The 13,807-nt window shown below is 37.8% G+C and overlaps 1 protein-coding gene across 1 annotated transcript in view; it reads right to left on the reverse strand.

The window, feature by feature from the left end:
• Positions 1 to 334: 334 nt before the first annotated feature.
• LOC120978824 (sodium-coupled monocarboxylate transporter 1-like) overlaps positions 335 to 13,807 on the reverse strand; it is a 79,124-nt gene continuing 65,651 nt past the window's right edge. The window contains exons 11-15 of the mRNA XM_040407193.1: positions 7,253 to 7,339; positions 5,539 to 5,747; positions 5,280 to 5,383; positions 1,944 to 2,035; positions 335 to 814 (exon numbers count right to left, since the gene is read on the reverse strand). Of these exons, the coding sequence (XP_040263127.1) occupies positions 713 to 814; positions 1,944 to 2,035; positions 5,280 to 5,383; positions 5,539 to 5,747; positions 7,253 to 7,339 (594 nt within the window). The 3' untranslated portion in view covers positions 335 to 712. The remainder of the gene's footprint in view (positions 815 to 1,943; positions 2,036 to 5,279; positions 5,384 to 5,538; positions 5,748 to 7,252; positions 7,340 to 13,807) is intronic.

Consider the following 13,807-nt stretch of genomic DNA (forward strand, 5'->3'; position numbering starts at 1 on the left):
CATTTGAATCCTGATCAGGATTCTGATCAAAATGAAAAAATGCATTTCAAAAAACAGATCCGCCATTTATAGACTTTAACTTTTTTTGCACATTTTTCGTGTTTAACATGCAAAAGCCAGATTCAGTTTGACGGAACACACGGCGCCGGATCCGGCATTAATGCAAGTCAATGGGAAAAATGCTGGATCCGGCGTTCAGTCAAAGTGTTCCGGATTATTGGCCGGAGGTAAAAATACAACATGCTACGGTTTTCTGAAAAGCCAGTAAAAAAGACTGAACTGAAGACATCCTGATGCATCCTGAACAGATTGCTCTCCATTCAGAATGCATGGGGATAAAACTGATCAGTTCTTTTCCGGCTTTGAGCCCCTAGGACGGAACTCAACGCAGGGGAAAAGAAAAACACTAGTGTGAAAGTACCCTTAGCCTCATTTTTTCCATGTGACACCAGTTGATTGAGTGCCCTCCAAACTATAAAGTTCTTCTATATTTTCTACCATTCTCAGCTGTTTGTAGAAGATTTCATGGGGACAACCCAAAAGTTTTTGTTATTATTAGACAGTATATACAAGACTTATCTAGTCCCTAGGCACCAAATGAGCAAAAAAAAAATCTTCAATGTTACAGAGGATGTCAAGAGGATTAACCCTTTTTAGTGTCAGTTCAAATAACTAATATACACAAATATGACAGTCCTCCAGGCATTGCTCCTCATTTCACTTGAGATAAACTAATATCATCCTGTGAAAAAGTGGGATTGTCGTGTCCTTCACCGGGATGTGACTTCCATTCTAAAACTTCAATATTTTCTTTCTATACAATAAAGAAATAACAAATATTTTTATGTATGATACATGAAATTACATTTTTAAAAATTAACTGGATTATAGAGAGATGAGTGAATCTGAACATTCGCTACACTAGGGTTTCAGCAACAGCAAATTTACTTTTATGGAGATATATAAGACAAATCGGTTTGAATAGGGGTCTGTATTAAAGTAGGAACTCCAAATTGTACAGATTTGCTCATCGCTTCTTAGATATGTTAAGGATCTATGAATAAACACTTTCACTTAAAGAAGTTGTCCCCTGGCGACTAAGACATTTCTTCATTTGCACATGTAAATTAATGAAACTTACTATAATATACAATAAGTATTGTAGTTGTCATTTTTGATACGTTGTTACCATATTAAAGGTAATGTATCATCATAAAATGACCTAAAATCATGCAGTATTTACACTGGCCACTAGGCCTAATAATACGTTGAGACTTCCTGTTCTGTACAGGTAACTTTTCAGTAGCCATTGCATTGACATCCCAGGCAGAATTACAATGACAGATAACACTTCTATATAGATAACACAGGATCCACCACTCACAATAGGTGATATCACAGCTTATCTACTCCCTCCTGATCTCAGCACAGGTCACAGAGCATGCCTAGAAACTCTCCGATAGAAGTCAATAGGGTCTACTATCATTATGTCTATGGCCCATGTGGCTGTTCGAAAAAGAACAGGAAATCTTAACATATTTTAGGTCTAGTGGCCAGTGTGAAAATTCCAGGGTTTTAGGATTTAAAAAAAAAATATAGATAGGGACATGAAAAATGTTAAAAGGTATCAAAAAGTCTAGAAAAAATATGTTTAGCATAAAAACATGTTTTAATTAATAGGTCATTTTCTGATGACCTACTAGAAATTGAGTACATACATTGGCTTAGGGCATCAGGATGCTCAACCTATCCCAATGTCATAAAATTTGGATGAAGCAGTAATTGCTATACGGAAATATTTATAGCATTGAATTTTAAGCATTGAAGATCTATTTTGGAGTATTTTTGGCTATGTATTCTCCTTTATTAGGGAAGGTATTACGGGTGTATAACTGTAGATAGCTATTAAATAAACACTGAAAATTAACAGTTATTCTTCTTACCTTGTTGGTCTTAAAGCAGCGGAGCATGTCTACAAGTACACAATCTTGTCTTCCAAAGAGATAGTCACGATTTATGTTTTGTTTCCATCCGCCTGTAACATATACGCACAGATTTCAGGGCACTTGTCCAAAATAATAAATTCAATATTGTATGGGCATCATTAGACACTTAGATCCTGTGCTGACAAGCACCAAATGATTGAACCAACTTTATTAATTAATGTGTGCTTATGCATACAAGCACTGTTGCCTGACTCGGCCATGTTTGAAGCAGAATCATGTTCTCCTGCTTGACTTGCTAACCCTGAGTCCTTTCCGGTGCCAAGTGTCTCAGCGACACTGACTTATTATTGGAGTAGCCAGTGTGAAATAGCGAGCAGACCTCTGCTGACAGGCAGGAACTTACTTTTTATGTTTTTTAATCTATATTCACCAGCAATCACTGAATAAAGCAGTTGTGGCAGGGCAATGGGGGAGCAAGTTGCTCTTATTGAATTGAGATACAGGCAGTTACATTGTGTACATAGATTTATTAGGCTACTTTCACACTCGCGTTTTGGGCAGATCCGTCATGGATCTGCAAAAACGGATCAGTTACAATAATACAACCGCATGCATCCGTCATGAACGGATCAGTTTGTATTATCTGTAACATAGCCAAGACGGATCCGTCATGAACTCCATTGAAAGTCAATGGAAGACGGATCCGTTTTTTATTGTGCCAGATTGTGGCAGAGAAACATAGAAACATAGAATGTGTTGGCAGATAAGAACCATTTGGCCCATCTAGTCTGCCCAATATACTGAATACTATAAATAGCCTTTGACCCTATCTTATATGAAGGATGGCCTTATGCCTATCCCATGCATGCTTAAACTCCTCCACTGTATTTGCAGCTACCACTTCTGCAGGAAGGCTATTCCATGCATCCACTACTCTCTCAGTAAAGTAATACTTCCTGATATTACTTTTAAACCTTTGCCCCTCTAATTTAAAACTATGTCCTCTTGTAGCAGTTTTTCTTCTTTTAAATACGTTGTCTCAGTTTCGTCAAGCGGACATCAAAACGCTGCAGGCAGCGTTTTGGTGTCTGCCTCCAGAGCGGAATGGAGAATGATCGGAGGCAAACTGATGCATTCTGAGCGGATCCTTTTCCATTCAGAATGCATTAGGGCAAAACTGATCCATTTTGGACCGCTTGTGAGATCCCTGAACGGATCTCACAAACGCGAGTGTGAAAGTAGCCTTACTTGCACCAGAAGAATGGCCCACACAACAATTTATAAGTAGCTATCCTATAACTCAATGTTCGATCTTTTAAACATGCCTAGTGACATGACTTGGATAATAATTAAGCCTGCATCTCATCTGCAGACAGCTGTTTTGGGAACGATTGCCCCTAATTAGTTTTCTAAATTATGTCACAAGGCCTATTTAAAAGGTCCAACATTGACTTATAGGATAGCTACCTTACATCTGTTAGCATTAGAGGCAGAGATTGTTAAGAGCTCATTTTCATACCCTTTTCCCAGAGTTCTACAGGAGCATTGCCTGGTGTATAAGACTTCTCAAGCCACTTAAGTGCTCTGCATAAGGAGATATATTATTCCCAGAACTCCCATAGTGTTGAATGGAGAAGTAGCATGTGCAATGTCCTCTCCATTCACTGTCATTGGATTTCCAAAAATAGCTGATCGCTGGCTTGGCTATTTTCAGAAGTCCCATAGTGTTGAATGGAGAGGTAGCAGGTTCAATGTCCTCTCCATTCACTGTTATAGGACTTCCAAAGATAGCCAAGTGCACTTACTATACATACACTGCGTGCTCTTCATTCATGGCAGGTCCTCATTTTTTAGATAGAGGCAGGTCCCAGAAGTATGACTGACAGGTATTTGACATTTATAGCATATCCTATCGATATTCCATAAATGTCCAGATGGGACAACCCCTTTAAGTAATAAAACCGGATGGGATAGAGCTAATACACATGTTCTGATCACACTTGTGTTTGTTTTTTCCATCAGAAAAACCTATCGAACCCATTATACATTAGTAGCGGAGACCAATGGATCATAATATCACTGTTATGGATCCTGTAAAGATACGGAACTCATGATATGAACAGAGCTTAAATTATCTATATAATACAGCATATGCCAGATATGGACATGTAAAAAGTAACCATTAAAGAGGTTTACCAGATCAGAAAAATTGGACCACGAGTATAAATGCCATAAAATGATCATTACTTACCTGATTAATCCCTCACCATGCCAGCTCTCCTGTGCTGGCCGCCAGTGTCTGTTTACTATGGTGCACTGTTGACACACTCAATTACCCCATGATCTATTTCATACTGGAGTCCCATTAGGCCAGGTTTATTTGTTTTCCAGTTGCTGCATGTGGCCCACCATGGCTTTACCTTAAAAATCATATGGGCATTGTCCCGCATGGGTGGGTGAGGTTTCAGATACATGCATCAGTTGGAACATGTAAACCTGGCCTTAATTTATGTATGAAATTAGCACTTGTGGCAATCTTTTTTTCTATTAACCTCACTGTGGGTAAAAATTGTGAAAGGCAGATACCAAACATATACCATACTTGAGCCTTGGCAAACCAAGGGAAATCAAATTAGGTCAGACCTTTGGCCTGCTCTTTAATTATAATAAATTGATTAACAGACACTAATGAATTTGTTGACATCATAATCTCTACTCTGCTGAATGAAATTGCCTGCTACTCTCCCACTTTATTATATGAATTACTCACACCCACTGAAGGAGCATTTGCAATAATAGATACAGTAGTTTCTTAGTAGGAAACTACTGAGAGGGTGCAACTGTGCCAACTAGCTTACTAATAAAACAGTGTCTGAAGGGTTAGCATCTTAAGAAACCTCTACGCAATTTTTTCTAATATCTCTAAATAACAGAGAAGGAAGGAAGTGCACGTCTGAGCTCCTGCTCCTACAGAGAGAACAATTAACATTTTTACTCAAGTGAATCCTTGAGAAGACAAACAGTAAAGTTAACAGCTACATTCAGCTTTTCAAGACACTGCTGTAAGGTTAGGGACTACAGTTAAGACATCCATCACCAGATTACCAGTAGTAAAAATTCTGGCCTCATTCTTCAATACTACATTACTACTGCATTGATCCCCAGGGAACCTGAGGGAGTACACCGTGACACAACACTTCATCAGGCCCAGCACCACTCCCATCCTCTGCACCAGCTAGGGGGGGGTCGCTGCAATTTTATAACTAATATTGCATGTGTTTTGCTTTGTATTTAGTATTTGAGTTTTATAAAAATTTACCAATTCATACATACCTGACAGAAGACTAACAACTGCACCAACAATGAAAACCAAAAGGGTCCCCAAGATGCTGAAGTATAAGTACGATAAAGAATACCAATAATCAGCAAGCACTGGCCTAATAAGATACAAGAATATGAACACGTGACTTACATGGATAATGACAATTGTATTAATGATATATAATTTTCCAGCAAATTGTAGAAACAAGGTCATTAATAATAAATAGAATTACAAAAATCAAATCACAACCATCAAACCAATGTTACTCACCTCTCAATGGTTTCAGCTTGTACCGCTGTGACAAATGTTGTTACTGTCATTTCAGTAACAGACGTGATGTTAACTGTGTCACTGAAATTACAACCAACAGTCGAAAGAGGTAGAGGTCTGCTACTCTCAGGTAGTGGGGGGTAGATCTGAGCTCCTATTCCAGCCCATAAAGATATAGAAAACGCAACAAGCAGTCCCACAATAGCTCCCTGTAGATTGTGGGGAAAAATTGTATGTTAAATTAGATTATTGTTCCTTGGCAAAAAGCTTTTGTATTTAATGGGAGTCTGTCAGCAGTTTTGACCATGCTAAACTGCTGACAGCACTAGGTGAGGGCTGAGGAGAGCAGCAGAAAACATATCTTTTGTGTAGCTTTTACCATCAGAAATAGTGTGAATATGAACTTTTATTCAGCCAGATTGTGGTCCTTAAGTGCCCAGAAGGCAGAGTGTCAGTGTGAAGTGCTCAATACTCTCTGCATTGAGCTGCTTTATAGCCCCTCCCCTTTGTTCTGAGTGACAGCTGTAGCATTCAACCAGACCAGTATAACTGTCACTCAGAACAGAGGGGAGGTACTGTGATGCAGCTCAATGCAGAGAACAGACAGCATTTCACAGCAAAGCCTAGCCTCCAAAGCAATTGCAAAAGGAAAATCTAGCAGAATAAAAGTTCATATTCACATTACTCCCGATGATAAAAAAAAACTTCACAAAAATATTTTTGTACTTTTCTTCGCAGCCCCTACTTACTGCTGTCAGCAGTTTAGCATGGGTAAAACTGCTGACAGATTTCCTTTAAGATGACATCTACTATAGACCCAGTTCTACCTAAATTAAGTACATAAAGTATGATTTAAAACAGCAGCTATTACTATGGAGCCACTTTAATATATCAATTTGTATGATGGGCAATTACATACATCTACTCTGTATATGATTCCTTTTATTAGTGGAAGTCAAAAGCATATGTTCACTAGAAAAAGACCATGTGGCTACTGGGGGACTTAATCCCACTCACTGTTATTGAGTGACAAGTACCTTTGCAGGACTCCCCTGTCCTGAGGAACTGCATTGTTATTATTGCTTCATACACACGACTGTATCCATTTTGCAGTCCTCAAATCATGGATCCAACCCATGTGCATGCCATATTTTTTCACCACGCGTTGTGCTGTCCACATCTTTTGCAGCCCCATTGAAATGAATGGGTCTGCATGTGACATGCAAAAAATGTGAATCGGATGAGGACCAAAAATACTGGAATGTGCATGAGGCCTAAACAAGGAAGGGGAATATGTCCATAGAATGGATGCGGAAGGGGAAACAAACCACCAGGAACTTCCGTTCTGGGTGCCACAACTCAGTTCCAATATGGATGCCCTCTAACTTCTATGAGCCTGTATTTTGTCAATTGAGAGAGCAAATGGTTTATTAGGATACCTGATATTCCATAGTCACAGCTCATGTACTATATTTCTTCATCCACAGAATACAGCACCATAAACAATTCCTGTATTCTGCTAATAGATTTTGAAAATCAGCTTTTGGGAATTTGATTTCCCCGAAGCTGCTGTTTTACCATTTGGAATAATCCACCTCCACCCTTTAAAATCTCATCCACTTAGTAGCTACTATAAATGCTGTGAATTGTCCACCTGAAATTCCACAGCATATCCATCCCATCTTCATATACCCTTAGAAAACAGAATACTCACCAAAGAATTGCAGAACGGTAAAAACATTCCTAAACAAAACAATCCAAGAAGGGGCCCTCCAACCATAGAAAATATGGACATTGCAGCCTGGGGTTACAAATAAAACACAATGATTTTCACTCCACATGTTACTGAAACACGGTATTGATATTACCATACAGCGGTTTGTGCATAAACTGACCATACTATATATACTATACTATATATGTATATATATACCCATGTCCTTAGCCCTGTTATTTAACTGCATGAATTTCAACATTATGCATTTTGTGCATAATACTTAAAGGGGTTGTCTCACTTCATCAAATGGCATTTATTATGTAGAGAAAATTAATACACACCACTTACTAATATATTGTTGTTGTCCATATTGCCTCCTTTGCTGGCTAGATTTATTATTCCATCAAATTATACACTGCTTGTTTCCATGGTTACGACCACCTTGTAATCCATCAGCGGTGGCCATGATTTCACACTATAGGAAAAAATGCTACGGCCTCTCTGGTGGCCAGGAACGTGGGAGCTCATATAGGCTGGTGCTATTTTTTATAGTGTGCAAGCATGGCCACGCTGATGGATTGCAGGGTGGACGTAACCATGGAAACGAGCAGTGTATAATGTGATGGAGAAATGAATCCAGCCAGCCAAGGAAGCAACTTGAACACTCTGAGTGATTGGGCATCAACTTGGCAAATGAGGTTCAATGTGGATAAATGTAAAGTTGCGCATCTTGGTAGTAATATTCTCTGTGCTTCATATGTTCTAGGTGATGTAACACTGGGAGAGTCACTTATAGAGAAGGATTTGGGTGTCCTTGTGGATGGTAGATTAAATAACAGCATACAATGTCAATCAGCTGCTTCTAAGGCCACCAGGATATTGTCATGCATTAAACGAGGCATGGACTCGCGGGGCAGGGATGCAATATCACCGCTTTACAAAGCGTTGGTGCGGCCTCATCTGGAATATGCAGTTCAGTTCTGGGCACCAGTCCATAGAAAGGATGCTCTGGAGCTGGAAAAAGTACAGAGGAGAGCAACTAAACTGATAAAGGGCATGGAGGGTCTTAGTTATGAAGAAAGATTAAAAGAATTGAATTTATTTAGTCTTGAGAAGAGACGTCTAAGGGGGGACATGATTAACCTATAGAAATATATGAATGGGTCATACAAAATATATGGCGAAAAAGCTGTTCCATGTAAAATGTGCCCAAAAGACAAGGGGTCTCTGCCTCCGACTGGAGAAGGAATTGTTCAGTCTCCAGAAGCGTCAAAGCTTCTTTACTGTAAGAACGGTGAATCTGTGGAATAGACTTCCTCAGGACGAGGTCACAGCAGGAACAGTGGACAGTTTCAAAAAGGGTTTAGACGAATTCTTAAAAGTAAAAAACATAAATGCTTATGAAAATGTGTAGAAAAGAGATAACTGGGCACACCTAGGATATTGGTAATTGGTATTTAATAGTTAGTTATATAAGTTATTAAAAGTTTATTAAAGGTACTTGCGATAGTTTAGAATGTAAAATCACTGACACACTATTACGTAACATGCAAAATATCAATTCTGCGTCCCAGTGGCTGGAGTGGAGCCGCAACAGTCACTGCCGGCAATTGAGCAGCCTCACTCCAATCCCTGCGCAAGCAGAACAAATATGGAACATATAGGCTACATGCACCAAAATAACATTAAGTTGGCGGATTACTGTAGTAATGACATATAGAGGTGATAAAAGTGATAAGATAAATCCAATCTAAAAGGAATAATGTCCCGGTAACGTTATAAATAGAAATTCGTTTCTCCTGAAGGTTAGCAAAAATGTCCAAATGTGCCAAAGGTACCAACAGGTGGTGGTGTGTAGTCTATTCACAATGGTGCAATAGTTTGGTTCATTCAATCATTAGGCCAGCGGCGTCCCGCTTATGGTCTAGAATTAATCCGACAGTTGGACAAAAGGACATCGAGGAACAGTCTTACCGGTGATGGAGGGTTCTCACAATAAGGAGAAACCTCTGCCGTCTAACGAAACTTAATCCTGGTTTTTGTGCAGTCGGGTAGGGCTCGCGGTAGATGCTGTAAATCACCTGTTCGCTGTCGAATCACTGCACGAGGTCCCGCTTGTTTGAGTCCTAATAGAATATCCCAACCTTTCAGATGGATGTTTCAGATCGGCTGTACGTGACGAGTCGGCTCAAGATTGTTCCTTTCTCCAGTCGATGCGGTGCACTCGCAGATGCTTGAATTTGGGGGGTCAGACCAGACGCGTTTCGGGGTTAAAGTATCCCCTTCATCAGTGGCTATCCGACCTCCCCAAGAGACCTTTCTTTTATGCTCTGGCAAAGAGCTTTACAAAACCCGGTTCCGAATTCAGTTCCGGAAGTCCTGAAAAAAACTTTATATCTCATCGGCGAATATTTTCCTTGTGAGTGTAACAATTCCGCTTTACTTATTCTGCTTATTTAGGAAACCATTGTTATGTTTGCACATTTATAAAGTAGTAATCACTTATATACTGCATCATTTGTTGCAATGTGAAATAACTAGATGACAAAGCTGCGGTTCACTAGCGTCTTTGCTGTCGCCTACCGCCGTCCAATATAAAATGGTACGTTTATAAATATATACATATGTAGAACATTTCAGAAGATTTTTCGACAAATATCTCACCATTCCACCATTATATATAGAAAATATCTGTAAGAGTGTCTATAAGAACAGGAATGTGGAGACGTATGAAAAGTATTTTGTTATATAAAATGAGGGAGATGAGTATTAAAAAAGCACCGTGGTGCTATATTCACAATACAATATATAAATTCTAACTCCAAAGGGTCATATATTAATGCCTCTATGGAGTCGGATATCCATATGGCTAGAGGGAGGAAATCGATATGGGTATTGGTGTACACTCATATAGTAAATTTTTTTATAAACATTTTGATTTTTTAATGTTTTTGATTTTTTCTTATATGTTATTAGTTTTTTCTGAGATGAGGGACCAAATCTCAATGGTTAATTGTATTCTTGCCCAAAAATTGGACAAATTACATGAGTCCCATGGGCATAATGTTCATAATGTTAAACATAATATAGAGTCTTGTACAGCCCAAAATATATATATATATATATGTGTATACACACTAATACCCATAAAATGTTTCTATGGGAATATTAAAATATATAATAGAATATATAATACAAAAATATATATAATAAAAAATTACATATAATAAAAAAAATTTTACCAAAAATACTTTCATAGAAATTTTTTCCATAAAAAAAATCCTTCATAAAAAATTTTTCACAAAGAATCTTTTTCCCTTCAATAGAAGTCCCATATAAGTCCAAAAGGTTGTGTTGATGTAAATACATATCTCAAAATGTATATATGTATATATGTTAAAATTGGAGAATAAAAATGGAGAATAAAAAATGGAGAATAAAAAATGGTAAAAGTCAATAAAAATTAATGATCGATAAAAATAATGATTGTCTGTTTGCACAAGGGTTGACCCACACAAGGGAAGCTTTATAGGTAAACAGAACAAGCCATGAACAGTCGGTCAGTTGCACATGTTGAGGAACCATCGTCAAGGGGGAACCAGCCGGGGCATAAAGCTACTCGGCAAAGCTCACCCTTAAAGATAGGTCCCCAACTAGATCTATAAAAAGCCGAATATTTCATATTCAGCATTAAGGCCATCGGGAATCATAGTCTCCATTTCATAGATTCTCTGGGTTTCCAGTCTTGACATTTTACTGATATGGTTCCCTTTTCTCCAGCTCTTTGGTACTCTATCTATGGCCGCAAATTTCAATTTGGATGGGTCACTGTTGTGTGCAATTTTAAAATGTTTAGAGAGTGAGTGAGTTTCTACGCCCTTTTTGATGTTGGATATGTGTTCCGAAAGGCGTTTCTTGAGAGTTCTTTTGGTCCTGCCTATGTATTGGCGTTTACAAGGACATTCTATCATATAGATGACATTTTCTGTACTGCACGTTAAAAGTTCTTTAATAATATGTTTATGTCCATTTGTGGTTGCGATTATTTCTTTTGTTTGTTTTGCGAATGATGTTAGTTTGCAGTTGCCGCATTGACCACATCTGAAAAAGCCTTTAAGATCCATCCATTTTTGAATTGATGATACATTTTTAGATTGATCATCCTCCTTAATTGTAGGGGCTATCTTGTTTCCCAAAGTGGGTGCTTTAGTAAAAACAATCAAGGGTTTTAATGGAATTAATGTGCCTATAGTTTTTTCTTTTTTGATGATGTCCCAATGTTTGTGTATGATATTTTTTATCTTACCGTATTCACTACTATACGGTAATATTATTTTGATTTGGTTATCTATTTTTTCTTTGTGATTATTAGTTTTCTCAGTGAAAAATTTCTCTCTATCCATTTTGGTAACTGTATCTAATGCCACATTTAAAAGGGCTTCTGGATATTCTTTTTTTAAAAATTCGGATTTCATTTTTTCGGCCTCTATTTCAAATTGATCTATCATTGTGCAGTTTCTCCTTAAGCGTTGGAACTGGCCTTGCGGAATGTTAATGAGCCAGCTTGGTAGGTGGCAGCTGTTAAATAAAATGTAACTGTTCCGCGTTGAGGGCTTGATAAAAGTGCATGTTTTGAGTACATTCTCATCCACGTATATTTTCAAGTCCAAAAATTCCAATGCTTCTTGACTGTTGGATCCCGAAAATTTTAAGTTAAAATCATTACGGTTAATATCGTCTAAAAACTGTTTGAGTGATTCTGGGCTCGATTGCCATATAAAAAACACATCATCAATGTATCTTTGCCAGAGCACCAGGTCCGTCCCCAGTCTTGGAGTAACGAATTTTTCTTCCCAATTAGCCATAAATAAATTAGCGTAACTGGGGGCGAACCTGGTGCCCATGGCAGTGCCCCGAATCTGCAGATAAAAAGCTCCATTAAAATAAAAATAGTTGTGGTTTAAAATAAAATCAATTCCCTCAATTAAAAAATTTATCTGTTTTTCTGTTAATCTACCCTCGGTTATAAGTTCTTCTCTTGTTGTTTTTTTACCTTGTTCATGGTCTATGACCGTATATAAAGATTGGACATCTAAAGATCCCATTATCCAATGTTTTTGGAAATGCATATTCTCTATTTTCTTTATGATCTGCGTTGTATCTTTGACATAAGATGGTGTATTTTTCACCCTTGTTTGGAGTAAAATGTCAATGTACATTGAGAGATTTGCTGTTAGTGAATCAATCCCTGAAATAATGGGGCGTCCAGGTGGATTGGTACTATCCTTGTGTACTTTTGGGATGCAATAAAAAGCCGGGATCCGTGGGTATTTATTTAATATAAAATCATATTCTTGATTATTTAAAATTCCGCTATCCATTCCTCTCTTACAGAGATTCCCTAATTCTGTATAGAATTGCTCCGTGGGGTCACTTTTTAAAATTGGTATGTAGTCGTGTCTGCCAGTTGACGTAGGCACTCCACATTATATTTATCGGTATCTTGAATCACTATGGAGCCTCCTTTGTCCGCTGGACGAATTATAATATTATTTTCCTTTTGTAGGTGTTTTAGTGCTGTAATTTCTTTTTGTGTGAGATTGTTACGTTTATACTTCGAATTATTTTTTACGTCCTTCATCACACATTCTTTGAATGTGATCAGTTCTTGACTGAGTACATTGCGCGGGTATTTTTTTGATTTATTTTTCAGAGAGGTGTGTATAATTGGATCATTATTTGTGGAAGAAATAATTTCTCGATTTATCGGGTTTTTTAGGAAGTATTTTTTTAAACATAATTTTCTTATGAATTTTTCTACTCCAATAAAAGGTCTCAAACTTATTAAGTGGTTTCGTTGGCGCAAATTTTAACCCCTTATTGAGGAGCTGTTTCTGCGTATCTGATAGGGTTACTGTGCTGAGATTAATGATGGCATCATTTGTGATTACGGGTGATGTCTGTAGTGATGGTGTCTTTTTTCTTGTACCTCTTCGTGTCTTCCCCTTTCTGTGTCGTAGTGTGTCGCCCTGTGTGTGTGATTGTGGTTGTGATATTCGTCTTGTGAGTTGTGTCTCCTCATATTTGGGGTCTTGTGAATCTTTGATATGTTTTGGGTCTTGTTTCTCAAATTGTATTGGTGATCTATGTGCATGTTTTTCTGTGTGTTTTGTGCTCTCGGTGGGGGTGATCTTTGTCTTATCCGTGAACGGTGATGTGGGGGAGTGCGATCTAAAAAATGATTTGATTCTTCTAACATTTCAAATCTGTTATATGTGGGTATATTAAAGTGTTCATTTCTTGCTATTTCTTGTTCATTCGTGTCTGCTTCTATTTCCATATTACTACTTGCTACTATAGTCGGTGCATGTTCATCATGTCCCTCCCTATTGATGATTTTCCTATCAGTTCTTCCTCTTCTTTTAAAATTCAATTTCTTTATCTTTTTCTCTATTATTTCTTGTTCTATTCTGTCCAAGTTTTTACATATATTAATCTGGATTCTATTAATTTCCTCACTCCTAGTGAATTTGTCAATTATCAGTCTTAACT

Source organism: Bufo bufo, chromosome 1 (genome assembly GCF_905171765.1).
Source record: "Bufo bufo chromosome 1, aBufBuf1.1, whole genome shotgun sequence".
Lineage (NCBI taxonomy): Eukaryota > Metazoa > Chordata > Amphibia > Anura > Bufonidae > Bufo > Bufo bufo.